At 39.0% G+C, this 27,045-nt stretch overlaps 3 protein-coding genes across 3 annotated transcripts in view; 1 reads left to right on the forward strand and 2 right to left on the reverse strand.

Moving 5' to 3' along the window:
- Positions 1 to 3,211, reverse strand: part of zfyve16 (zinc finger, FYVE domain containing 16) — a 33,506-nt gene extending 30,295 nt beyond the window's left edge. The window contains exon 1 of the mRNA XM_008300555.1: positions 3,023 to 3,211. The gene's annotated coding sequence lies outside the window, so the exon portion shown is untranslated. The remainder of the gene's footprint in view (positions 1 to 3,022) is intronic.
- A 2,113-nt stretch (positions 3,212 to 5,324) lies between these two features.
- On the forward strand, positions 5,325 to 13,116 carry LOC103371291 (ubiquitin-conjugating enzyme E2 L3-like). The gene is made up of 4 exons (XM_008300556.1): positions 5,325 to 5,421; positions 8,712 to 8,807; positions 10,407 to 10,593; positions 11,519 to 13,116. Exons 1-4 carry the CDS (start codon positions 5,395 to 5,397, stop codon positions 11,671 to 11,673), a joined length of 465 nt encoding a protein of 154 aa, XP_008298778.1. The 5' UTR covers positions 5,325 to 5,394; the 3' UTR covers positions 11,674 to 13,116.
- Positions 13,117 to 13,297: 181 nt separating this feature from the next.
- Positions 13,298 to 26,076, reverse strand: LOC103371292 (creatine kinase U-type, mitochondrial). The gene is made up of 10 exons (XM_008300557.1): positions 25,991 to 26,076; positions 19,795 to 19,989; positions 18,112 to 18,310; positions 17,545 to 17,640; positions 17,231 to 17,452; positions 15,242 to 15,327; positions 14,907 to 15,030; positions 14,415 to 14,549; positions 13,712 to 13,837; positions 13,298 to 13,607 (listed from the first exon to the last, which is right to left on the reverse strand). The coding sequence occupies exons 1-10, from the start codon at positions 26,074 to 26,076 to the stop codon at positions 13,491 to 13,493; spliced, it is 1,386 nt and encodes a 461-aa protein (XP_008298779.1). The 3' UTR covers positions 13,298 to 13,490.
- Between the last annotated feature and the right edge of the window lie 969 nt (positions 26,077 to 27,045).

The following is a 27,045-nucleotide window of genomic DNA, read 5'->3' on the forward strand; positions in this document are numbered from 1 at the left end:
AACACTGGCTGCTGTCGCTCAGTTACTCCTCACTTACTGTTGGAAATATTAAAGATGCATTCAAATACAACCATAAAACATCTACGACATGCCTATAAATAAGACAGATTTGGACCTGAATTTTGAAAAGGCAACAGCGTACACAACTTGCATCAAAAACAACAACTCTTCACCACTACCCCCACACAAACCAGTTTCCCAGCAGGCATACCGAGCTGAATCATGTGATTTCCTTTTATCATCAGTTTACTATTTCTGTTGAAAAGTTTTCCTTTGAGGTTTGCCCACATCCACCTGAGGCCAGTGTCATGAGACTTTCTTAGTTGCACAGGCGTCACAAGTAAAGATATGGGGAAGTGTGAACCAAAAAATTAAACAGTAAAACCTTGAAACGTTCATGAATGTCCTCAACTCAATTCCTGTGTAACCGCACAAAGAGGAAACCAGCACAAGTAATCCACAGTTGTACAGAAGTGCGGACTGATAGTACTGTAATTCCCACAAAGTTCAGCTTCAATCTCACAATCAATAAAAGCCACAGGCTAAACGAAACCCGCATGCAAGTCAAGCTTTTAATCACCTAATCACTGCTAAAGTAAAAAGTTTAATCTGAAACACTGCCTGAACACGTGGAGGTTTAATATCAGGAATGGGTAAAAATTACAGGGAATGAAAATGGGTCAAATTCTAAGAAAGCACATCTTCAATGTGGCTAAAAATATCTCTCACTGAAAACAGAGTGGAAGGAAAACATCAAAATATTTCTAAAAATATGCTGCTTGATAACAAGAGTCTGAATTGCCATTTTAAAAAAAGCCTTGTTCCAAAGTGACAAGCAGCTATCTTCACAAGAACCTTTAGTTATACAGCAGATGTCAGTCAAAGATAAGGTTCTTGATGATACTGCTGCAATTAAAAAACAGAGGGCTGCACTACGATGCAAGATTCATGAGATATGTTGAGCCTAAATCCAGAGCTTTGAGTGTCACACAGGTAGGTGGCTCTCATTTAACCTGCTCTGTCACAGCTGTAACTGGTGCTGCACAGGCAACCTGCTCCGGAGGACGTTCTGTTCAGAATTTGGGATTTAAATCACCTACAATAACTTTCACCGATTCTTTTCCTGAAAATATTCTCTCTGAGTGCTACAGATTCTCAGCTGAAAGAACATGTTTCATCTGCAAACCTGTTGAGCTGCATGTTACGAACACCAAAGCTGTGCAGATACAGCAGGCAAACTGTATGTGTTGCGATTCCACGGGAACCGACGTGCATTAAGTTGGTGATGAGGAAAATGAATAACTATGTGGGTCCTGATTTGCTGCCAAGTCTGTTTTGGGTGTTGCAGCAAACAGATGTGTCGTCACAGATTATAAAATGGATCTGTCGATTGGCATTTAGCACAGAGAAAATTCAATCAATTACATTAACTTCACTTTCACTTGGGTACGAAGTTATTTCCACGTCTCTTTTATTATGTGGAAAAGTTGGACCTCGATGTACTTGTTGAGCATCATGTTTAAATGTCCACCCATCCATCCATCCATCCATCTATTTTCTATACACTGCTTTATCATATCAAAGGCTGAGAAGGACTGTCTCAGCTGACATTGCAAAAGGCAGGGGTGTTGAATGTATGAAATGTAAAGTTTAACAGCTCTAAAGCGCAGCTGTCATGTAGGAAATAAGTGATTGCATTAAGAGTGGCAAAATAAACACTTTCCTACCAACATTACTCTCCTGCAACAGTTTCAGTAACAGTATTGGTGTTTGCCATATTAATTTATGTTCTTCACAGCTCGCCATTACAATAACTTGTTCCTCTGTTGACAACGTGCTGTTGCTCCATTCTGTGCAGAAGAAGAGTCAAATTACACGTCAAAAGCTCCTGACTATGAGAGTGTGCTATGTGTCTGATCAAGAAAGCCTGATGAACATAGAAAGGTTAGAATCATGTTAGTCATTATCTCTGATTGGGGTTGTAGGCTATGTTAAGCCAGCAAAGAGAGCCTGGCTATGTCTAACTTGCTTTGAAGTCCACCTCTTGGGTCAAAAATCATCTACATCAGATTATTTTTTAAAGATTCTGAGGTTATAATCTGCTGATATGTCTGACTGTTTCTGCAAATAGTGTATTTAAAACAGCTCGTACAACAAAGTCTAAAATCACAGTGATGTCTCATTCCACAGTGAGCTTTGTCCTGCCTCCTCTCTGCTGCTGTGTCACTCTATAACTAGTTATTATGGAGGATTCATGGAAGAAGGAAGTCAGTATTACTAAATACAGGCCTTTCGGTTAATCATACAACCCATAGGCTTGGAGCTGTTGATAAGACTCGCCTGACTTTTCTCTGACACTTAAAATTCCACGACGTATCTCTAAAACTTTGATAAACTACTCTAGCTTGGTGACAGCTACCGTTTGTTTAAGGAGGGCAAGCTGTGAAAATGCTGGTTGGTTATATTTTTGTGTCACTGTCAGACAGTTCTGCTGCTCAAAATGTGTGGCTCTGTCTAAATAGTGTGAGGACAGCGTGTTAAACTGGACAAAGACACTGAGTTTATATGTTTACAGCTGAAGTCACACAATCTGACGGGTCACAGAAACAACGATGGCAACCTCAACGATATCAATTAACCTTTTATACAGCTTCGCATCATTAAAAGCGCGTCTACATATCACAGAAAATCAGTTTTTACACACATGCTTCAGTGTCACTGTGAAGGCGAACTTCTCTGTGCGAAATTAGCAAACAAGCTAATCAGCCTGTATGAAACCGTTAGCAGAAAACATTAGCAACATTTCAACTAAACAAACAGTGTTGACAGTTACACTCGTTGCTAATTATACAGGTGTTGGTTGCTAAGTGCTTCCATCGATAAACAGCCTGCAATTTGTCAGCTGGAGTTATAAAAGCAGGTGAATCTAAAGTTAGCCTGTTAGTTGTTATTGGACGCGTTAGCTGGCTAATATAGAGCGCTAGCTGTGGGCTGTTAACCTGGTTTGTTTCAGGTTCCTTACCAGCGCTGTTTTTATTCCATGACTTAAGCAGTTCTGCTCTTCTTAAGACTTAAATCAGGAGCAGCCGGTGTCGTCGTGTCATCCTCAGAGCAGACAGCTGAAGCAGTTCGGGCAGCTCGCCGCTGGATTAGTTTTACTGGAGAGGAGGAACTGCTCCACTCAGGCGGCCATCTTGAACAGACTGTCGGGAGGTCACAGGATCTGCTCAGCCTCGGAGCTGGAAGCAGAATGACTTTACCTGCTCACAGGCTGCTGTCACACAGCCGCTCTGACGGCACACAGTGGGGCTCATGGACTTCTTTCAAACAGCTATGTTCATTTTTGCATTATAATGTTAGAATAGTATACAATAAAAAAATAACAGACATGAATTTACAGTTGTGGAGTATATTAAAAAATCTAAATGGCCATTTTGCAACTGTTAATTGCTAATTAATGCTAGTTATTTGCAACAGTTAACAACAAATCAGATTCTATATATTTTTTAAAACAATTAAACAGATGATTTTTTTTCTAAATGTGTATTGGACTCATGGATGGTATAGTGGCAAAGAAAATATGTCCCAAATATTGATGTGAAACACAAAATGACCCCAAACAGAGGCAAAACAACCAAAATGAGATGCAAATAACCACAAAAAGATGAAAAAAAGAATACTGTATGATAGTCAGAAAAAATATTTTTAAAAGGGCAACAAACAGATTTAAAAAACTACAAAGAAATGCTAATGATGGCATGGATACCAAATGATCAATATGAGGTGCAAAATGACCAATAATAATAATAATAATAATAGAGCATGGGCAAAAAATCAGGCATGAAATGAAGACAAAAATATAATGCCAGGCAAAACATGAACACGGAAACATAAAAGACGACTTAAAGTTGCAAATGACCCCAGTGATACAAAATCGCCACAAAAACGTGCAAAATAGCCACATGACACACAAAAGGACCAAACAAAAACCAATACGACCACAAAGAGAAGCAAAACAACATCAAAAGAGAAACAGTGAGGCACAAATGAAAACAAAGATACAAAACAAGCAAACTGAGATGCAAAATGACCACAAAAAGATAAAAAATGATCAACATGAGAAGAAAATAGTGCACCAAAAGATATAAAACGACAACAAGGTGAGTCAAAGTAACCAAATAGCAAATGACTTAAAAAAATGCAGACAGATAGATGCAAAATAATCACAAAAAATGTCAGGATTTTATGGTCCCATATTATTGTTTGATTTGGACATGTGTCGCCCTGTGCTGCTGTGTCCACCAGGGGGCGATAATGCGCTGCTTTTTCTGCGGAGCACCAGTAGATGAGCGACTATCACTGAATTATACGTGTACAGTGAAGAAATCTTAACATTTGTAAGAAACTGAAGCTCGGAATTACCGAAGATTTTTTAAAGACCCCCCCCCCTCAGTTTTCCGTATCAGTGTCTAAGAAATCAAGTGACATTTGTTGAGAGTCATATTTAGCCTATATTTAGTTGTCTTTTGGAAAACTTATAACGCCGAATTCGCTGTTAACAGCTTATTTTCTCTGTGTGCTGTTGGATGTACTGACAGCTGTTAGTGAATAACTCGGATACTGACGAAATCTTGAGAATCTGATAACTGTAAAGCAGGTTCTGCAGCATTTTAGTTTCGGCTCTTAGTACAGGCATACAGTGAGTTGGGAGCCGTTTTTAGCCTATTGTTGGTTTAGTTTCGGAAAGTAACGTAAGCCGAATTAGCTCTCTTATTTTTACTGTCCACCACTGCATATCCTGACAACTACTACCAAAATACTTTGACACCAAAGAAATCGCAAAAACGTGAGGATTCTGGGTCAAATTCTGACGCATTCCAATGTGCGCCCAGTGACATGAAACTCGTTTTTAATCCATAGCTGGTCACATTTTTAAAAAACAAAGTACGCCGAATTAGCTGTTGGCTTCTCCCTTTATCGCGTACTATTGGGTGTGCTGACAATTATCAGTGAATTACCATAATACTGAAGAAAACCTTAAAAACTTAAGGATTCTTAGAGCATTCCAGCTGCTGCCCTCAGTACATGCATATGGAATTGAGACCCGTTGTTAGCGGATATTAGTTGAAGTTTCGAAAATGAAAGTACGACTAAATGGCTCTTAACAGCTTTATTTTACTGTACATCACTGAATGTACTAACAACTATCACTGACCCACTTTGATATTGTTGAAAACAGATACTGACTCCTCGCCGTGTTCTACCCGCTACAGGCCGCTGTGTGGCGCTAATGCAGCAGGACTCCGCCCCTTTAACCGAACTCGAAAGAAAGAGAAGAAGAAGAGAAAACGACAGAAACAGGAAGAAGAAGAAGAAGACTAAATCGGTATCACAATGACTTCGACCAGGAGACTAGGCAAGGTAAAAAATCTCAAATTATTGTATTTACACCACTTTGAGAGCCGTTTATCTACTTGTTTCGGCTTTATTCGTGTAACTACGACCCCGCGGACCGAGAGAAAATGTCTGGGTGTGTGTGGTTCATGTGTCCGACAAAATGAAAGGATAATGACGTCCGACAGACGGTGACTGAGAGGGAACTCGTTAGTTAGTTTGAGGCGGCAGCGGGCCGTGATTCAGCACTTTTAGACGGCTGTCAGCCGCGGCTCAGAGCCTGATAACACAGTGTGGATGTCTGTAGGCTGAGACGAGCACACACCGGGTTAGAGGCAGCTCTTTGAGCCGCTTTCACCGTCTAAAGGCAGCTCAGGCGAAAACATGGAGACTTTGGGGCTGGGACGTGACGTCAGGCCTCAGCTGAGCTTAAACAAATAGTCAATACCTGAAACGATTATCTATCGATAAGTTGAAGAAAATGTATTCCCAGTTTGAATTGTTTGTCAAGCAAAAGCTGCCACATATGTTGTATTTGGTGATTTTCTATGGTATATAGCCTAAACAATATTAACCCCCTGATCTCCAAGTAGTTTCTGAGTGTTTTTTTGCTCGCGTCACAGTTTTCCGAACTGTGGCCTCATTTTTAACTACAATATAAACTCCTGGAAACAAGATAAGCATGGTTAGCAGTGGAGAGAAGTTAGAAATGTCTCTGAGCAGTATGGCACAATTAGGATGTGCTAAATTATAAAATGTAGAAGAAATGAAAGGTAATACTTTGATTATTGCTTTTTATGAAAATGAAAAAAAAAAAAAAACTGGAATCAAGATGTCTTACAAATGCAAGAAGGTGTTACCAGTCATGAAAAATGATGGTGCCTCTACACAACAGATATTTACCGATGTACATTTTTACAACCCTTTCAATGTTTTTTTTACACTCAACAAAGATGTTTCACCGTGCAGAGTGTATATCCCAACAACTTGCTCTGTTTTTGAGCAATGCTGCATTTATTGTATTGATCCAGTAAGTTTTGCTTTCCTCTGTCTCTGTTAAACACAGCCTGCAGTTCACCTGATATCTTAAAACTTCACATTTTTGTCACATCACTGTTGCACGTCCTTGTCAGTTGTGCAAACGAACGCCATGTTTATTTTATTTATTTATTTATTTATTTATTTATTTTACAAGATCTATGATTTATTGTGTAATTGTACAGTGTGAATTGTTGTGAAGTCATGAAAAAGTACCTAGAACAACTTTTTCTCCTTTTTGGTAAGTATTATAATATGATCACATTTCTCTATCATGTGCTGTGGACCAAAAGACAAAAAAAAAAAAAAGATAGACAAATGCTCTGGTCCCAGAGGTTAAACCACATGAAACTCTGTAATTAAGCTTTACAGGTGTTATGTTTTCTCAGCTTTTTAAAAAAAATATATTCAGCTGAACTTGAAAAACAACTAGCTTTTTTTCTTTGCAAGCATTTGTTAGTTGAGATAAAAATTTAGACACCATTACAAGCAAATAAACAAAATCACATTACAGAAGTCATAGTTACAAGACATTTTTCTAAAGTAATGTAAAATAAAGATGCATTTCCCCCACAGTTGTAATATATGTGAGTAGCCTGTGTTTCTATAATGTTAAATTTGTGATTACTATTTTAAACCCTCTTTGACTCCAGTGTAACAGCAGCCAGCGTTAACCATTTTACTTTTGCTTTTGATTTCTTGTGTCTTACGTAACAACGCAGGAATTTACCCTGTTGTTCAAACAGTGATGCATGTTGTCACAGCTTCCTGAAATCCCCCAACAGTCTAGTTTCACAGTTCAGGTAAATGAAAGAGAAGGTTCTGAAGGCAGGGAGAAATAGAAAAGGTTGCACAGATTCACTACCTGCTGTCAGTAAAACAGCACAAACAAATACCAACCACAGGAAGGGCTGCAACTGATAATTGATTAATCAGGATTTAATCCCAAAAAGTTCAGTTTACAGCAAACTTTTTAAAAAATACTGTAAGTGACTAAAATTAATTAATTTTCTTTCTACAATTAAGTTAACCATTGTGAAGTCACCGCAACTTCAAAACAAAAAATACTTGTTTATGCCTCTTATTTGTTGACATCGTCTGGTTTTCTGAAAATATCCACCTGGGGATCTTTGAAAGAACACAGAATTCTTTTTTTATAATTTCAAATTTTTATAGTTATGTTATTCAAGAAAATATTTTTTGCTTGCAGTCCTAAATATTTTTTAAGCACACAGGGACATTTTTCAAATTGTATTTTTATAGCAAACATTTATTAGATCAGACTTCTCATGTGAACATTTTGTGGGTCACTTTTTCTTACAAACTGAAAATTCTTCAGGTTTTAAATGGTTGTTTGGTCAAACTCAGAAATCTGAAGACTATTAATGAAGAAATCATTTGTAATGTACCACTAATGAAAGTAAGCTGCTGCAGTATCATGTAATATATGTCTACATTTCCTCTTTAAATTGCTTATGTATGTGTATGTGAATATAACGAGAAAATTAGATTACACTCCTTTATTGTCATTATATACACGGAGCGTACACAACGAGATTCAGATGTGCTTATGGGAACGGTAATACAAAATATATAATAAATAAAATATGATAATAAAATAAACAGTAAAAACAGTAAACAATAATCCTTTGTTGAAGCCCTACAAAATTTTTAAGCGTAAAGTCCATTAGTTTGATTAACAAACTGTTTTATCTTTTAAGGACGCAGAGCTTAAACCATTCGTCTTGTAAACTTGTGACAGAACAACATGAAAATTATCTGTAGTGAAGCTGTAATGATGGTTAGTTGCTGCCCTATACAGAATCAGAGCAGTAATAATAAGATAATTTTAAAGTTAGCAAACATTTTACACCATGTGTTATTGTGCAGGATTGTCAGGCACTAATAATAACATACAACCCAGAAGAACACGACACACTCATGGTCTGAAAACACTGATGTATTATTAACAACTGGTTGAACTGTGCAGCTCAAACATCCCAGTCGTCCTGCTGTGTTCATGTAAAAGCTATGGATGCAGAAATTCATTTTGTGAACAGTAAAATGAGCTGAGAAGAGCACATCTGACTCATTGTGGAGAAAGTGATGCAACTGTTTACTGTCTGCCTGGACTCGCTCCATCAGGGCAGTATCACACAGCTCCTGGAAACTACTGCTGCTGTCAGGATAACATATATAATATATATATTCACATCATGTACATGCTCTGTGATCTCATGGTTCAATAGCATTTCAAATCGATTCTGTTTTTGTTGCAGGAGCTCGATGACATTCGCAAATCTGGGACGAAGCATTTCCGCAACATTCAAGTGGATGAGTCAAATATTTTGACCTGGCAGGGCCTCATTGTTCCTGTAAGTACTGAACTTCAGCTGTAACCTGCAAAACATGAAGGCTTTTTTTTTTTTACAAGTTACTGTTATTGTATAACTTTTCTGTTTGTTGAATTACAAAACAAAACTAGTGAAGTCATAGGAAAAAATGTTAATTAACCAAAAATAAGGGGCCGAAACGTGTGTAAGATGATTCCTACGTAGAGGACTGTCGGTGCCCCATCACAGAGTTTAGCTCATGTGAAAGAAACAACACCTGCAGCAAAATGATAAGCATTTGAATATAAAAAAAATAAAAAATGTAACCAGTTTGGTTGATTTGGGTTTTATCTACCTAAGCATAATGGATATTTATGTTTATGAAATGGCCTGAAATCACAGGGAAATGCTAAAATTTCTGTCAAATAAGGTGACACAGACTAACTCCTTTTACTGTATAAACACAAGTCATGAAAAACCCTGACATCTACTTGATGTCTATACTGAGAGAAGTCCAACCCACCAGCAGAACATTGTGTGTTATGAGGTTAAATCACTTCTTTTTTTCTTTTCTTTTTTTTTTTTTTTTTTAAACACTTGCCCTTAAATTTTTGCTAAACCAAAGCACACATACGTGCTCTGTAAACCCGTCCTGTGTGCAGAGAACACAGCCCATCAAATCTTGAATTAAGCAATAAAGTCAGAGCTGACCACTGAGCTCGAACAGCAAACCAAATCATCTCTCTGGCTAAACTCTTCCTGTCTGACTTAGAAACACACATCATTTCCTGCAGCTTGTTGAACGAGCCAGCATCAAACATGAAAGAGGAACGGTCCCCTGCTAACATTTTAGCTGCAACACACAACAAAACATGTGAATGGACCTGCAAATGTCACTCGTCTTCTTCTTAGTCAAGTTTCCACCACAGGAGTTTTGCCCAGAGGCTAAACCAGCTCCTCCAGCTGCGATTTCATCAGAGGAAGCAGGTGCATGAAAAATCACAGCTTTCGAATTTTGAATATTCTCTGAATTATTTTGTAGTGTATGACAGTAAACTAAATATCTTTGGGTTGTGAGTCAGTTAAAATAACAATATAAACAAAGAGAGGGGCCAAATTATAAACAGACATGTAAACAGAAGAAAATGAAATGAAACAAACCTGCAGCCTTTTTTTTTTTCTTTTTTAGTCCTCTCGATTTCCTCATCTAGCAGCAGTTCTATCCTCTGTAACGTCACCATATCAATATAACATTCACTATACAGGCTAACACAACAAACCTCCATGGGTCTATTTCCTACATAGAACTGGAGTTACATCGAGTAACTACTTTGTTTGAAAAAAATGGTCCTCTGATTATTGTAGCAGCTAAATAAAGCTTTCATTCCTTGGAAAATTCCTGGAAGTAAATGGTCCGGTGAAAAGGTGGCTTTATCTGCTGCCGAGTTCCTTTTGATCACACTATCAACACGCTGTATGCTAACGACATGTAGCTGCAGCACTATTTGTTTACTTCATCCCCTGCCAGAGCTCGGCCTGTCAGCGAGCTGCACAGGACATTATTTTGACTGAGAAACAACGACTAACACTGGAACTTTTTTTTGTTGTTGTTGTCTCCCAAATCCACAAACCCTCTTCAAGGACTGTCCTCCATATGACAAAGGAGCTTTTCGGATTGAGATCGTTTTCCCCGCCGAGTACCCCTTCAAGCCGCCCAAGATCACCTTCAAGACGAAAATCTATCATCCCAACATTGACGAGAAGGGCCAAGTCTGCCTGCCGATCATCAGTGTGGAGAACTGGAAGCCTGCCACGAGGACCTGCCAAGGTGAGCCCAGGGAGGGAGCGGCTATGTTTCACTGCTGAGTTCAGATATTTGTCTTACAAATGTGGCCTTTGTTGCTTGTTGCTGGTATTATTTATGCTGGATATTTCATGTATTTGCATGAACCTCTTTCCAGGACACCACTTTGAAAAGCTTAATCACAGCTGAGCAGCTCTAATCTATGTATGCAGCCTTTCTAAAGCCACTGAGAACATCCTCTGTGGAGTTGTGTAGTATTCCTCTTGTGATACAACAGTACGGCAACACAGAAAATGAAACTACGCATGTATGTATGTTGTGTCAGACTTTAAATGGTTTTGTTATTTAAGAATCTGATCAACAGTTCCAAATAGCTGTTTACCCTTTGAAACCCAAAACACGCCAGTGGGTTTCAAAAGCATGCTGTCTTTAAAAAGTACCCAAAATTGCACCATTTATCAGAACCAGCAACTTTAAAAACACAAGTGAAGGAAAGTATTATTGGATTTTCAACATCCTGATGGTGCCTGAACTATTCTATATGTGACGTGCTGTTACGCTAGAAAAATCTAATCTAAACTTAAAAATCCAGATGTTTTATCAGAATCATATATTTTTCATGTGTCATTTAAAAGTTGGCCAAAAATATATAGTTATCACCAGATGTTGTTTAAAAACAACAACAAACAAACACAAAAGTCTATGCTTCTTTCAGGTGCACTGCATGCTGTGTTTCCACAGAACAGAGAGCACTAAGAGGAAATAAAACAAGGACAGCATTTATTCTAATGAATTGAACTGGCCTCAACTTTTACTGTTCTTGGAGTGTTTTCTTATTTTTGGATGAGTCTAATTTTTAATTTCCATTCTGTTGAATGAGAAACCCGTCTTCGGGGAAATCAGTGGTTATATGAAAACAACAATTTATGTGTTCTCTTGTTTCCTGCAGTGATTCAGTGTCTGATCGCTCTGGTGAACATCCCTCAGCCAGAGCATCCGCTGAGGGCCGACCTGGCAGAGGAATACACTAAAGATCGCGCCAAGTTCATGAAGAACGCGGAAGAGTTCACAAAGAAACACAGTGAAAAGCGACCTGTGGACTGACGACACAACACTGACCTGCCCGCCGGCCTCCTCTCAGTTCCTGTTCCAGCCTGACTCTCTGTTCTTACCCCCGACGTTCACAGAGATGTACCTGCATTGTTTAGCACTCTCCAGCCACTCCTCCTTAATAGAGGCTTGTGTTTCTGTTTCACTTTGCCAAAAAAAAGCAGGACTTTTTGGTGAATAGGCAGGCTCCGGCCTCTAGGTGTCACCTTTTGGTTCTTATTGACTTCTTTCTACTGATTTCTTTTTAGAAAAAAATAAGAAAATTGTCAGAGGTGGCATCCTGGAAAGTCGAATTAGATAATTAAAAGTGCTGTTCTGCTTACTTATAAATGTTGAATGTTTTCTCAGATTAATCATTGGCTTATGCAGACCTGTTTACACATTTTTAAGCTTTTGTTTAAAAAAAATCAACATCATCTAATGCTGTTGATTGTATCTGTTGTCCCCTCCCTTTGTTTTCCTCTGGTTTCTTTTCCCCTGAAGATACACTGTACTCTGTGAAGTCACCTGTTGCAGTACATACAAATTAAAGTTTGTTACTGATGCAGAGTCCAAACAAAAGCAAAGTTTATGAAAATGCATCAACATCACAAGTCATTTGAAATGTTTTTGTATTTTGGAGAAAAAAACAAATTCAATTAAAATTCTTCCACCTCTGCTGGCCTCCTCGGAAAGTGCATATATTGTACGCCAACGGAAACGCAGATGTGATTACGTTTGATGTCTGGATGTCAGACAAGGTCCTTCAAGCACTATTGTTAGTTTTGCCTTCGAACCCACTGTTAAAGTTATTCAGCTCTGCAGAAGTCAAACTTTGGCTTTAAAATGATTTCTCTGTCAGACTTTGTCCACTTCTTTTTATCTACTCGTCACATAATTGAACAAAGCACTGACTGGTTCTAGTATTTCTGTAAACAGCAGTTAAACAGCTTATTAAATAAACACAATGCCATCAGACAGTTTGTGTTTCTACATCCACTCCAATCTTTAAACATAAATGTCAAAATGCGGTTTTCTTTGCATAAACGACTACAAATTAAAGACAAAACCTGAGTAAATGAGGAGAGAAAATCAAATGTAGGTGCTGAAAGGGCATCAGGATTCAGTGAATGGGAAGTATGAAGCACCGAGCTATTCATAGACACACCTGATTTTGATTTATAGTGAATCTATATTTGACCAACAGGCTTCTTCTGGAAATGTAACGGTGAACAAAGACAATAAGACATTATGTTAGAGATGTCGATGATGAAATACAGCTATCTATTTTTAAAAAAATAAACAGTTTCTTCTGAAATTGATGCCAGTTTTAGAGAAAATGCAGCTTCTATCATGTTTCTAATACCTCTGGTTATTTCTACCATGTTCTAAAACCTTCATGTCATTTCCAGCCAGAAGAAACCTATTGGTCAAATAAAAATTAACTGTAAATCAAAATTTTGAATGAGTACAAGTCATTTTCCCATAAGTACACATATATATATATTTAGAACAACTGTGTATAAGTATATGCAATGTCCAAATAAACTTTCTAAATATGGCGTATAGTGTTGTGCAGACTGCCTGCACATTAGAATAACACACACGAGAAGTAATAAAGTAAAATCAAAGAGTCAAACTGTTTCATACTGTTCATTTAATGAAGTCAGGGTTACAGATAGCTTGAGGTAGAGTTTTCCCCTAAGTGCAGATCACGTCTACGATTATTTTACCATAAAGATTTGCGATCTCTCTGGGAGGCATTAAGAGACAACCTCCTCTGTAGTCTGAGCTCCTCCAGCAGGCTCAGCTCACGCCGATGACTCCAGCTTTCACTTCCTGAACTGAGCAATAGGAGCTGGGACTTTGATGTCCTGGCCCTTCTCCAGCCTCTTCTCACATTCGATCAGGTAGTTGACTCCGTCAACCAACAGCTGAACCAGCTCCACCTGAAAACACACACGGCGAAGCTCATTTCTGCAGCATAATGGTGGCTCAGACAGCTGTGTATCAGAGTGTTTTAGTGTGTGAATGTTTTTACAGTAAGTACAACCTCAGATTTGCCCAGACGGTCGTTGTTGGAGATGTCAAATGTGTCTCCAGTGGCGGCCGTGTCGACTCCTCCTGTGCCTCTTTTCTGCAGCCGCAGGTTGTCGAGGATTTTGGGGAAGCGTGAGTCCTGCAGAGCGATCATCAGTCATTTAAACATTTCATCACCACATTAAAAAACACATTATGAAGAGCAGAAATGAAAATAAAGTTAATACATGTTGGTTTATTCGCAAAATAATTACACATTTTTGCACAATCCTAGGTGTGATAAAAAGTAAAGAAGCAGACTGTGTGTGTGTGTGTGTCAGGTGTTTCACAAAGGATGAAATCATTTCCTACAACAGCTGACTGCTGTAGTTTTCATCATATGTGACTCAGACAGGAGGAAATAGTGTACTTGTTAGGGACTATTTTCAGCTGTGTATATTAATACACATGTGAAGCTCTGGTGAGAATTTGTGACAGCAGAAGGATGTTTAATGCGTTCAGTCGTTTTAGGACAACACTGGAGCTCAGTGGCACAGAGGAGTGATATAAATCAGGCTCTGGATGCACTAATAACATTTCCTGGTATAGGTGTTTTGGCAGGATTTGGGAACAATAATGAAAATATAAAATATTGCGAGAATAATGCTTTCAGTCACTCTAAAATATCAACATCTCAGCATCTACAAGTTCACAGAAACTGAATTTGTATAAGCTACCTTGCTGAGTTTTGGCAGGCGTACGTGCACACCAGCCCTGAGGCCGGTGCCCAGGTTGGAAGGACATGTGAGGATGTAGCCCAGATGCTTGTTCCACATGAACTCCCAGCCTCTCTCCTGGATCAGGTGCTCCACCTGTGGGACACCATGTGAAACAAGTTGACAGGTATGACAAAGACGTAGGTACTCAGTCTGATGCATCCAAACACCTGAAATACTTTAAGTTCATCAGCCCATTCTCCTCCAGCTGCAGTCAGAGCAGCTAATTACTAGAACATATCCAACATTTAACATTATTCAACACAATACTTTTGTACTTATGTAAACTTTTGAACCTGTACTTCTTTACTTTTACTTGAGTAAAGGAGTTGAATCAGTACTTCTACTTCTACCAGAGTCTATTTTTACACAAGTATCTCTACTTCTACTTAAGTAAAGAATGTGAGTACTTTTGCCATCTCTGCTGTGTTTACTTCACAGACTCCGGTGTACCTGTTTGAGTCCTCTGCAGAATCTCTCAAACACTCTCTTCATGTTGCCTCCCTTCTCCATGGAGATGACTCTGGTGTGGTCCTCCTCATTGATCCAGATCAGGAAGGTCTTCTCATTGTTGTGCCTGTGGAGAAACAGTTAAATGACCTCAATGAAGAGGTACCACTCCGTTTTCGTGCCGTGGGATCTTACTGTGATATTCATGAAGTGCAGGATTAATTTACACATGCATTTGTAACACAACATTCCTTCTGTTATTTTAGCTGCTTTTTCCACCACCAATATGTACAATAATAAATGGTCACACAGATGTGGACATGCCGAATAAATCATACCAGATGCCCCTGGCGTCTGGCCAGTCTCTGGCCATAAAGGCACATGTCAACAGTGGAGAGACGGGCTTGTCAAACAAGAAGTGGTCCTACAGGTGGGGGGACAGGTGACGGAGGAGACAGAGGTAGAAGGATGTCAACGTGTAGACAGACTACATGAAACTACATTCTCAAAGTGGGGAGGTGAAGGGCAGACTTTACACACTAAAATGACAGGGTGAGGGTCCGATAAAATGTACTGTCAACGTGGAATTGAAAGTAAAAATATGTCCTCTCTCTGGGACGGGTTTCACTGAGCGGTGTTGTCCTTACCAGATCCCCCTGGCATCAGGCCAGTCTCGGGCCATGAAGGCCGAGGTGAGTAATGGAGACACAGGCTTGTCAAACAGAAAGTGATCCTTCATGTGGCGCAGCGTGAAACGATCAGAGCAAAAACATCAGTAACTGACTGGGACTCATCTATATGCAACAAGCAGACTATGTGCATGTAGTCTGTCTAATTTTAGTTTCTGCACAGTGTTGTCCAACAGGTTCACTCTCTGAAACCCAAAACCAGCTTTTCCAGTGTTGGTTACACCTGTGGGCTCTTGGGAAAAGGCTGTGCATGTTAATTCAAGATTTTTTTCAGTTCTTGTGAAATAGAAGAGAAGAGAAAAGAAATTCAACTTTCTTTATCTACCTTTAAATTGTGTATTTAAATGCTTTTATTAAATTCAAATGACCTTTCATCAAATTTTAATTAACTTTTCACTTATTAATCAAACAGGAAAGTATTCTGTGCTTGTGAATGGTCTGCACTTACATAGTGCTTTTCTACCTTAGTGGTACTCAAAGTGCTTTCCAATGTTTCGTGACAATAGTTAGAAATCCACCTTTCAGGTGAGAAAATAACACAAACCAGTGACACAACAAATCACAACCTGATGAAACAGATTATTAACAGTACGATGCAACAAAACCAAAACATAGCTACATATTTGATTAAAATTCAGTCAAGACCTGAATCTCACTCTTTGACATATTATCTTAACATTTAGACATTATTATGCCACAAATATATGAGCTTCTTGTGAAAATTAATAATTAAGTAAGACCACATTTAAACAGAAACTGCAGCAACAGTGCTCTTGCTGGCTAAAGCTAGCTAATATAGCTAAATTAAATTATTTCGGTTAGCTTTAGCAAATTAACCTATGGTTTTCATGAAATTTGCATTTTCTATTTAAAACAATTTATTTTAATGCTTTTTATATAACATGCAGTGTAACAACAGTGAATTACAGCTAAATGTAATTATAATGGAGAAAACAGTGTAACAAGAAAATAATTGCTCCTAAAAGCTAACTAGCCTAGCCGAGCAGAGTCGTGGTAACTACCTTTATATCTTATATTTAACTGTTTTGATGTTCAAATAAAGACATGTTTTGCTAGTGGATGCTTTTTGTGTATATTGATGTTAATACTTTTTAGGTTCAGACAAAGCTTGTGACAATGACTAATATTCACCCTTAAACAGCATAAAGTTTTTAACTTATAGAATTGTTAAACAGTTTGGATAGGAGGCCTTGATCTTCAGTGTTCCTGCAGTTAATGTTCTCTATATATATGAAAATGGTGGTTCAGAGCTTGTGAATTAACAGACTTTTCCAATAGAATCCTATTTAAATGAAAAAAAAAATCATATATTAATACCTTTAATTCCCTTAATTTTGATTCAAGCACTTCTCAGCTCTAAAAATTGCACAAAAAATACTTTCATCACTTAGCATATTTCTTGTTAACATAAGGAATACTTGGGAATCGTAGTCGCACTGGCAATAAGAGGCTGATTGAGAATATAGACTGTCAGCGCCTTTAAAGCTAGAAAAATGAATCCTTCGAAAGTTATCATCCACACCAAAGGTTACTGATAAGAAAAAAAAAATCCCATGTATAAAGCAGATTAAAACCTAAAAGTGACTAAAATTGTATTTGCAGTTGTCTGTAACTCACATCAATGAGCTGCTGCTGCTCCTTCTCCGTCATGTCTCCCAGGCTGTAGTAGCGTCCAGCCAGGTCTCCCTTCAGGCCGGCCAGGGCCGTCACAGCCACCCGCTCCACCTCACGGCGCTCGGCCCTCGAGCAGGCCGGGGGGAGGCTCAGCCCGCGGATGCTACGCCCGGTCCGGACACGGGATGACAGAACGTAATTCTCATCAAACATGCCGTTGGTGAGCTGGAGAGCGAGGATAAAGGCGAGAAATAAAATGATTTTGCATGTGTAGGAACAGGAGTTGGATGGACAGAAATGGGGAGTCATGGTACAACCTTGGAGGCGTCCAGGTCAGTGGGATGTGTCATGGTTTTGGGGTCGTAGCCGTTGTGCCTGTCCTTGATGACGGGGTCAAAGAGGTCAGCAAACACCTGGTGGCAACAGCAAAGTCAAAGATGTTAGTTAGATTTCAGAAGTTCAAAAATCAACCTTAACACCTTTATAGCACCAAAAGATACCCTGAAGTGTAGGGACTTAGTTTACTATTCAGTTTAGGTAAATTTGCAGTCAGGTACTTTGTGTTATATTATTGTATAATACTGTAATATAATATTGTAGGGTTTTAACTTTAATTTAAAATTATTTAGGTCAATTTGTATTGTATTTAATATTTTAGGATTTAAACCTTAATATCTAGGTGAGCGGGGTAAATGTTTATCATAAAAAAATATTGTAGGTCTTAACTTTAACTTTTAAAGTGGTCAGACAAATTAGTGTTATTTATAATAGTGAAGGGTCTTGCTTGAAAAATGGTGGCAAAATAATATTGACATAAACACTCACAGTTCTGCTTCCTCAGTATAATAACTGAGACATAAAGTCTGGTCTTTGTCATGAGTTACCTCGTAGCTTTCCTCGTCACCAGCCACACAGCCCACAGTCTTGATGAAAGGGTGCCCGGGGTTGTCCACTCCAGTCTGGATGCACTGATCCAGGGTCCAGTTGTTGGGGGTGACCTGGTCCCTCAGTTTGGCATAAATGGCTGGAGTCAGAGCTGTAGCCATGCAGTTGTTGTGTTTCCTCAGGTCAGGGAAGTCAGAGCTACAGAAGAGGAAGAATCAAAGAGATTTTAATGCACCCAGTCAAATAATCCTGCTGATTGTGACAACCTGTGCAGCAGTGATACAGCACTATAATGCAGCTGCACCCAGTGGGAATGTCAGGTGGAGGCAGAGTGCCACGAGTTTTGTACCTTTAAAACCACAGAGGTCAGTGTAGTGTTACTTTTCTTCTTACAAATCTTGTGTGGAGTTATTCTCTAAATGTTCACTGGAATTCCAAATAAAGTCTCAAGTCAAAGCAGACACATTTTCATAACTAAATCATGCAGATTATTAAATCAACTTAAGTCACTGTTTTTATAAAGCAAATTCAAAAACAACAAACATTGAGCCAAAGTGCTTTCCATGAAAAAAATAAAATGAACACTACAAATATGCTTAACACATTCATACAGTAAGGTTAAGACCCTACAGTAATATTTATTATATAAATTAACCACAAAAATTTGAATATTAAAGAAAAGAACCTACAATATTATTTATTATACAAAGTTACCTGATTGATTTAAATAAGAAGGTGAAGATTCTACAATATTATTTGTTATATAAATTATCTGACTAAACTAAACATAAAGGTTAAAACCCTCCAACAGTACGTATAACACAATTTTACCTAACTTATTCAAAAATTAGGCTCATGATCCTAAATAATACTTTATTATGCAAATCGGACTAATTTAAATATCAGGGTTAGGAAATTAAAACCCGACAAAATGATACATGGAAAACCTAACAAATCAATCATTTAAGTAAGCATGATGGCAACAGTCTGTCATCACGTATTGAAGGTATGTTGCTATGCAAGACCTGTGGTGTTCTGTTGTTTGTGGTTTTTAACAGGTGAAAACTTAAAATTTGAATGTTCTGATAGATCGAGTCTTAACAAGTAAGTGAAAACTTTTCACAGCATTATTTTTATCAAGCACTGTTTGTATAGACTGCATATACATATATAGGAGTGAATGTTGGAAGAGAGGGTGAAGGTGAAGAACAGTGCGTGAAGGAGTAAAAGGCAGTGAGTGAAAGGTAACTCAGATGCAACTTGAGACCGTCACTGATCTGTCCACCGGCACTCTCTCATACTCTCAGAAGTTCAGTGGCAGTGTGCTGAGGCCACCCACAGTCACATCAATCCACAATGTGTGTTTAATGCTGTAGCCTTTATGGAGGCATGGCACTGTACTTTGAACACATGATTGAGTTCATGAACGTCACCTTTCACGTCTGTTCTGCAAAACATAGCAGTGAGTCATTCCTCTGAAATGTGCATGTGAAGCACGTAGTCGGATTCTGTGTTGTCAAGGCCGATAATTATAGAGTGAGGACTGTTCCCGGACCTATCGAGGACGTCTGTCCACTGCACTCAGCTTTCTGTACACTCCTCATCTCTGTGTTAGTTCTCATAAAGTGAAACCATCACATTTTGCCCTGTTGTCCAGTATCCGTGGATGTGCCCCTCCTTACCTGGGAGGATAGAGCTTCTTCTTGGCCTCTGCAGCCAGAGAGCTGTTTTCGCTCAACAAAAAGCCGCTGGCCACCGTTCCTGCACCCAAACTGGCCAACAACACAGCCGTGTTGCGGCCAGAGATCAGACGCGTGAAAGAGCTCGCCATCTTTGTGCTAGCTGGGTAACTCCTGGGTATCTCAGTAGCAAAAGAACTGCAAATAAAAATGACAGAAGAGAGAAGAAGATTTGTCTATGAACTGTGTCTGAACAGAGGCATTTCAAGTGTCACTCATGCTTCACAGTCACAGGTACATACCAGTGAACTGCTCTCATCCAATCATAATGACAGCGTACAGGACCTCCACCATAACCTGACACTTCTCATTGGTCGTGCAGCTCACCCCACCATTTAAAATGCCAAAATTTACCAACAAAGCCAATTAATTGTGATGGAATCAGCATAATCAGTGAAAAATCTTTTTGGGGGTGAAGTAAATCCACCATAAAATGACATGTCAAGCTCTAAGTTGATGAACTTTGATAGGAAGCTTTGTGTCCTTGACTAACAGCTAACTGTCTTGACAACGCTGACCTCTGAGGGAGCACAGAACTGGATCAGACTATTCTACCCTTTGTCAAAATTTTGGTGAACCAACAGAACAAAAATAAAAATGTGTTCTTCTATATAAACAATACCTCTAAACTTCGAATTGCAGCAAAGTATTCCTCCTAAAAGCCAACTAGCCTAGCTTAGCAGAGCAGCAGTATCGGTTTTACTCTAGTGGAATTCATTTTAAATCAAACACTTCAATGTTGAATTTAAAGATGAAAATTAGCCACTGCAAAAACCTTTTTTAAGATTAAATCAGTTATTCATAACAAAAAGTAATTGTATAGCAAAGTAGGTATTCAGCTACTACATTATTGTTACTAATATGCTGGAGTATCAAAAGTAAATAGAAGATAGTAGTAAGTAGTGATGGCCAGGTGAAGCCTCATGAAGCCTTGAAGCTTTCTATGCAATTGGTTTAAAAAAAAAGAAAAAGGTTCATTTCTTGAAGGCTTCATGTGCACACAAACCCCCCTGCTGATCAAAAAATGTATTGTCATTTCAGCTATCAGAATCTGAATCCTTTTTGTCTTGATGTACACGCTTCCATACACACAACAAAATTAGTCAAAAGTCCCGGTTTTCAGCAAAAAGAAAAATGGCATAAATAAATAAATAATAAACTATTGGTGATGGCCTCTTCGCTGTCTTACAACAGTGTCAGCATGAGGAACAATCAGTGCCAAGAACAGAAAAAAAACACTGTAATTTGATTTTGTGTGGTTGTTTCATTCATTCATTCATTCATTCATTCATTTAATCTGTTTTTGATTCATGTGTGGGTCATAGAGGTCTGTTAATGTCAACAAAACTTGCCAGTATGATTTCAGTCAATGTTTAAATATATCCAAAAGGACATGAGACGTTTATGTTCAAACTGTTGCAATGTTTGTAAAAGATGGGACAGCGACTGTTCTTATGAATACTGGGCTGATAGTGACTCCATTCATTTTTGTTAAGAAACAATATTTTTTTCCATTAAGCTTGGACACAGTCAGTTTTTTATTTTTTTTAGAAATAACTTCTCTGGCTTTGGACAAAACCCTTTCACATGTGAATATTATAGCAGTAACACATTTCATTATTTACAGGTTTATTATTGGGAGAGATCAGCTCAAAGTGTTGCCATACAGGGGAAACCCTTCTCCCTTTAGGCTCCATGAAAACCAGTTTCTCTATGTCACAGGCAAATTGGCAAAACTTAAACGTAAACAATGATACGCAAATTTTGCGGCGATTCACTGCGCTTTATGTTCATAAATCACGCCAACACTTGAACCCCTTCCTAAACCAGAGAGGCTTCATTCATTACCAGTGACGTCACTCCTCTCCTCCATATGTGCTTAATAAAGGACTTCCTGGATTTGTCGCCACACGCTCCAAAGCCTCGGAACAGTACGTCCCATCACTACTGACAGGTGAGCGACCAGACATTTGTTGGAAAACAGTGGAAAGCGCGTTCTACACTAGTTTGCCCAAGTTGAAAAGTTTTCTATGAGCAGCGTTTTTTTTAAGCAGAGTTTTTATTATGGACGGACTTTTCTAGGAGCTGAGCGCATCTTAAATGTCCAGACCACTGGCCATCATGTTTAATCAGAACTGTGATCAGTGTCAAAAATTTGAATCTTCAAGATTGAATGTGGTTTGTTCCTAAATGACTCAGTCCAGATCTGTCTGGCTGCACCGGAACACTTTTTGCCATCAGGTGTGTTGGACCTCTACCTCTGTCTCCTCACTTTTTTATTTATTTATTTTTTTAACCATGGTCGCTGTATATCATTTTGTCATCGGAACACAGTAACAGTGAAACTGACTGTTTTACCCGTCAAGCAGAGAGAGACTGAGTCAATGTGGAAGAAATATGACTATTTCCGACCACAGTAACTGGAGCAGCAGCTACCTGTGCTGATAGAAGGAACCAGATCAGCCTGATCTTCATGCAACAATGCGACCACGTGACACTTTAACTGCACACGATCAAAAATTGTCACATATGAGAACATGTTGGCCGCAGTCTGGAGCCCTGAGCAGGCACATTGCTGTGTTATTATAACATTATATTACTTTATATTCTGTCAGGTAAATCCCATTCATTTATCAGATTAGGAAACACACATCTCTCGCGGGCCACATAAAATGATGTGACGGGCCGGATTTGGGCCCGCGGGCCTTGAGTTTGACAGATGTGCTCTAGTGGAAAGAACTTTGCGTTGATGTCTGTTTTAACGGTGCAAAATAACAGTGGCTTGACAGGACATTTCCACCTAGAATAAATTTACTCTGAACCAAAAAGTTTGTTATCATTGGGAACCAGAAAAAACCAGAGCCTGAAATCAAACCACACATGATATCATGAGTGGGGGGAAAAAAAGCATGAACAATGCGTACAAGTAAAAACATGTCACAGAACCCTATGTTTCACACATCTGCACTATGCTTTCTGATGTTGTATCTATACCATATAAACTTCATTAGGCCACACTATTCTGTGGGAAAAAAAGGCTAGTTTTAAAAATAACCACCACATTTACTTATTTTTATACTTACTACTAGTGATGGGACGTACTGTTCCGAGGCTTCAGAGTGTGTTGAGAAATCCAGGAAGTCCTTTATTAAGCACATATGGAGGCTTGCTTCTATAGGAGGCGAGTGACGTCACTGGTAATAAATGAAGCCTCTCTGGTTTAGGAAAGGATTCAAGTGTTGGCGTGATTTATGAACATAAAGCGCAGTGAATCGCTGCAAAATTTGCGTATCAGTGTATACGTTGGAGTTTTGCCAATTTGCCTGTGACATAGAGAAACCAGTTTTCATGGATCCTAAAGGGAGAAGGGTTTCCCCTGTATGGCAACACTTTGAGCTGATCTCTCCCAATAATAAACCTGTAAATAATGAAATGTGTTACTGCTATAATATTCACATGTGAAAGGGTTTTGTCCAAAGCCAGAGAAGTTATTTCCAAAAAACGAAACTGACTGTGTCCAAGCTTAATGGAAAAAAATATTGTTTCTTAACAAAAATGAATGGAGTCACTATCAGCCCAGTATTCATAAGAACAGTCGCTGTCCCATCTTTTACAAACATTGCAACAGTTTGAACATAAATGTTTCCTTTTGGATATATTTAAACATTGACTGAAATCATACTGGCAAGTTTTGTTGACATTAACAGACCTCTATGACCCACACATGAATCAAAAACAGATTAAATGAATGAATGAATGAATGAATGAATGAATGAATGAATGAACCAACCACACAAAATCAAATGATCGTGTTTTTTCTATTCTTGGCACTGATTGTTCCCATGCTGACACTGTTGTAAGACAGCGAAGAGGCCATCACCAATAGTTTATTATTTATTTATTTATGCCATTTTTCTTTTTGCTGAAAACCAAGACTTTTGACTAATTTTGTTGTGCGTATGGAAGCGTGTACATCATGACAAAAAAAAGGATTCAGATTCTAGTTGAAATGACAATACTTTTTTTGATCAGCAGGGGGGTTCGTGTGCACATGAAGCCTTAAAGAAATTAACCTTTTTTTTTCTTTTTTTTTTTTTAAACCAAATACATAGAAAGCTTCAAGGCTTCATCAGGCTTCATCTCAATAGTATGTGTCTGCAGAGCCGGAGGCAGCACTCTGCAGACACACCCTTCTCCTTCATCTACCAGGCTGGGAGCATCTACCGGAGCAGCATGTGAGGCGTTCAGGGAACATTGGTAAAATGTAGCATCTACCGGAGCAGCATGTGAGGCGTTTGGGGCACATTGGTAAACTGTACCATCAACTCATACACATGTTCAGCAAGTGTTTAGCCTGTGTCCAGTTAATGAGTGATACCAGAAGAGGCTTGGTGACAAAAACAAATATATTCTCAGGTTAAAACATTTTACAAATATCAAGTCTTGTGTCACTGAAAATCATTGCAACATAACTACGTTATGCAAAAACAGCTATTCATCAGCATACATGGTGCACTAATAGCTCTGGCCATGCTGATCGAACAAAATAAGGGGGGCAACCAAATCATTAGCTGTGCTACCATTGGAAAAGTTAGTCTGGAGCCCTGCGACATGTATTTTACTTTTAGGCAAAGGCATGCACAATAGTTGAACATATAATAAATAATCAAATGCAGAAATAATTATTTCACAGTATGCTAAGGAGTTGTTACATTTATACAGTCTTACAATTACAACCGGCCCTTTGAGGACAAACATAATGCTTATGTGGCCCAGGATGAAAATGGCTTTGACAACCCTGCATTAGAGAAACAAAGTTAATGTTGCACATTTACCTGACTAATTTCAATATTAATGGTAAGACCCGACAGTGTTATATTTTACCCAAAATAGGTCTGCACAGATGGACCCCAACCCCCTAACCAGACTCAGACCTGCTGCTCTGGTGACCCCCCACCACCACCCTCCATGCAGGTTTTGGTTCAATACAGTAACAAGCTTAGAGCAGGAGGGAAGGCGGCAGATGCTCTTAGCCTCTTAGCATGATCACAGTCTCCCAGCCAAACGATGACTTGTTTCGTATGACTGCTAATGCTTTGGGAAATAACTATTCCCAAAGAAGTGGCAGTGAAATTTGTCCAAATGCTCATCAAAAGAGATAAATCTGGTTAAATAAAACTGTTGTGGAAGGTCATATTCCAGCTTGTCCTTCTCAGACAGTGTCTAAGAGACTGTGTCTTAATATAGAGGGAAGCTGAGAGGACATGAGCACTCCTGGTAATCCTGGTCAGAGGTGAAAGATGGCTGATGAGTCCTGTGCAATACACTAAACTGATAACAGAGGAGTCACATGATTTTTATCTGCTGCTATTATGCAGCTCTGTGACGTTTTTCCCCTTACAGTGTTGGTTAAAGACTGTGCACTCTGTGGGTCAATGGCAACTTTATTTATAGATCAGTGGAGGGCAGTAGTGGTGCCAGGACCCACTGCCAAGACCCAAGCCATGTCTGGCTCAGATACACGGTGACATTCTGAACTGATCACAAGATCAGAGCCACATGAGGCCAAGGCAGTGGGAGACAGGGGATAAGGCAGGTGAAGTACAGGGAAAATGTAATGGAAATGTAAGTTTATCTGAGAAATCCATCCTTGAGAAGCCTTCTCTGCTAACTGACGCCATGGATCATGTGGTCTTATGGTCGGGATTACACCAAAACCACTCCAGACCCAGGATCAGCCTGCTCTCCCCAGGTCAGCGTGACCTTTTAACACTGCAAGAGCAGCTTCGTCCTCTCCAAAGGACACAAGAGAGTTAACACCACCATGCTTATAAAGTACTGAAAGTAAAATATTCCAGAGAGGAGTAAAATAAAAATGTTTCTTTTAGTCTTGAAATATCACCTCATGCCCATAACTTCCTCTATCATCTAACTGTCCTAATAAAACATTTAGCCTTCTTAAACTCACAGATAAACCCCGTCACATGATTTGTAAATGTGAAAAGTCGAAGAACACATAATATTAAAATTCAAGATGTGCACACACTACATCTTTAGACCAGCGCTTATGGTTTTAGAGGGACTGGATTCTAAAGGAGACTTATTTCTGTCAGAGAATTAAGAAAAGGTGCTACAGTACCTGTAGAGAAGCTGCTGCTTTCTTGCCGAAGGTCTCTGGTTAAAGAGCTTTTCACTCTCCTCTCTCGGGGGGCTCCACCCCCTCATGTGGGATTAAAAACTGGAGGCCAATCATAAGTTCAGAGACAGACAGATAGAAGCCAATGGAGGAGCAGCAGAGCCATGATTAACCATGACCACCGAGGGTCCGATATCACCGTCCAGTTTGACCTTGATATTCTTGCACGATCTCCTCTTACTGCGGCAAATCTCACACAGTCTGACCCTGAGAGCTCTGCAAACTGCAGCTGAAGAAAAGACGAACAAGAAGTCAAAATAGAAAGCATGGAGGAACGTTTTTACTGCACATTTAAATACAGAAAAACAGCAGGTTTTTACAGCACAAAATAAATCTGAGTTAGAACAGAAGTTTAGTGGTTCTGTGATTCACTATGTTAAGTGTCCTTGACAAAGATCCTGAGTGCTGAGGTGCTTTGGATAAAAGTTATAAATAAAACATAACTGCAGTCAGTTCACTAAGTTTCCAGGAGGGAGACGTGCGTTGAGGCTCATCCTGACGCTGACAGCCTACACTGATGACTGATAGTCGTTACATGACAATGTTGTAGGTATCTGCTATGCAACTGCCACAGGCTAATGGTTAGCTCACTTGCAAAACTTATTTTTTAAAGGTTATTCTGGGGTATTTTATGGCTTTATTTCATAGTGACAATCAGGCCAGCTGACAGCCTTCCCTGGGCCCGGGACAAGATGATATTAGTATTTTTTAAGCAAATCTCTAAGGCCTCTATTTTCTTCCTCTCTTTTTCTCTTCTTTTTCCTTTTCTGAGCACCAGACTTCTGCTGAGCGGACATTTTGGTGCTGAAGTGCAAAATCCGAACTTCCAAAAAAAGGACATCAGATTTTGATCAGGGGCCAAACCATTTTATGTTGGAGGTGGGGGTGGAGGGCAACTCCAAAAATATTAAGGACAGTTCAGACGAAAACAAATTAAAACTTCTAACTCAAATATTGCACTGTTTCTTTCCATTAATAGCCCTTCTTTGGGGAAAAAA

The sequence above is a fragment of the Stegastes partitus genome, unplaced genomic scaffold, assembly GCF_000690725.1.
Source record: "Stegastes partitus isolate 25-593 unplaced genomic scaffold, Stegastes_partitus-1.0.2 Scaffold1558, whole genome shotgun sequence".
Lineage (NCBI taxonomy): Eukaryota > Metazoa > Chordata > Actinopteri > Pomacentridae > Stegastes > Stegastes partitus.

What these genes read in the sequence shown, in the direction of transcription:
- LOC103371291 (XM_008300556.1), top strand. Translation starts at nt 5,395, where the DNA reads ATGACTTCGACCAGGAGACTAGGCAAG. An exon ending in GGCAGGGCCTCATTGTTCCT is followed by an intron (nt 8,808 to 10,406) that starts GTAAGTACTGAA and finishes ACCCTCTTCAAG; the next exon opens with GACTGTCCTCCATATGACAA. An exon ending in TGCCACGAGGACCTGCCAAG is followed by an intron (nt 10,594 to 11,518) that starts GTGAGCCCAGGG and finishes TGTTTCCTGCAG; the next exon opens with TGATTCAGTGTCTGATCGCT.
- LOC103371292 (XM_008300557.1), bottom strand. Translation starts at nt 26,076, where the DNA reads ATGAGGGGGTGGAGCCCCCCGAGAGAGGAGAGTGAAAAGCTCTTTAAC. An exon ending in TCTGCAGAGGACTCAAACAG is followed by an intron (nt 14,550 to 14,906) that starts GTACACCGGAGT and finishes GGTGTCCCACAG; the next exon opens with GTGGAGCACCTGATCCAGGA. An exon ending in GCCTGCCAAAACTCAGCAAG is followed by an intron (nt 13,838 to 14,414) that starts GTAGCTTATACA and finishes ATCGCTCTGCAG; the next exon opens with GACTCACGCTTCCCCAAAAT.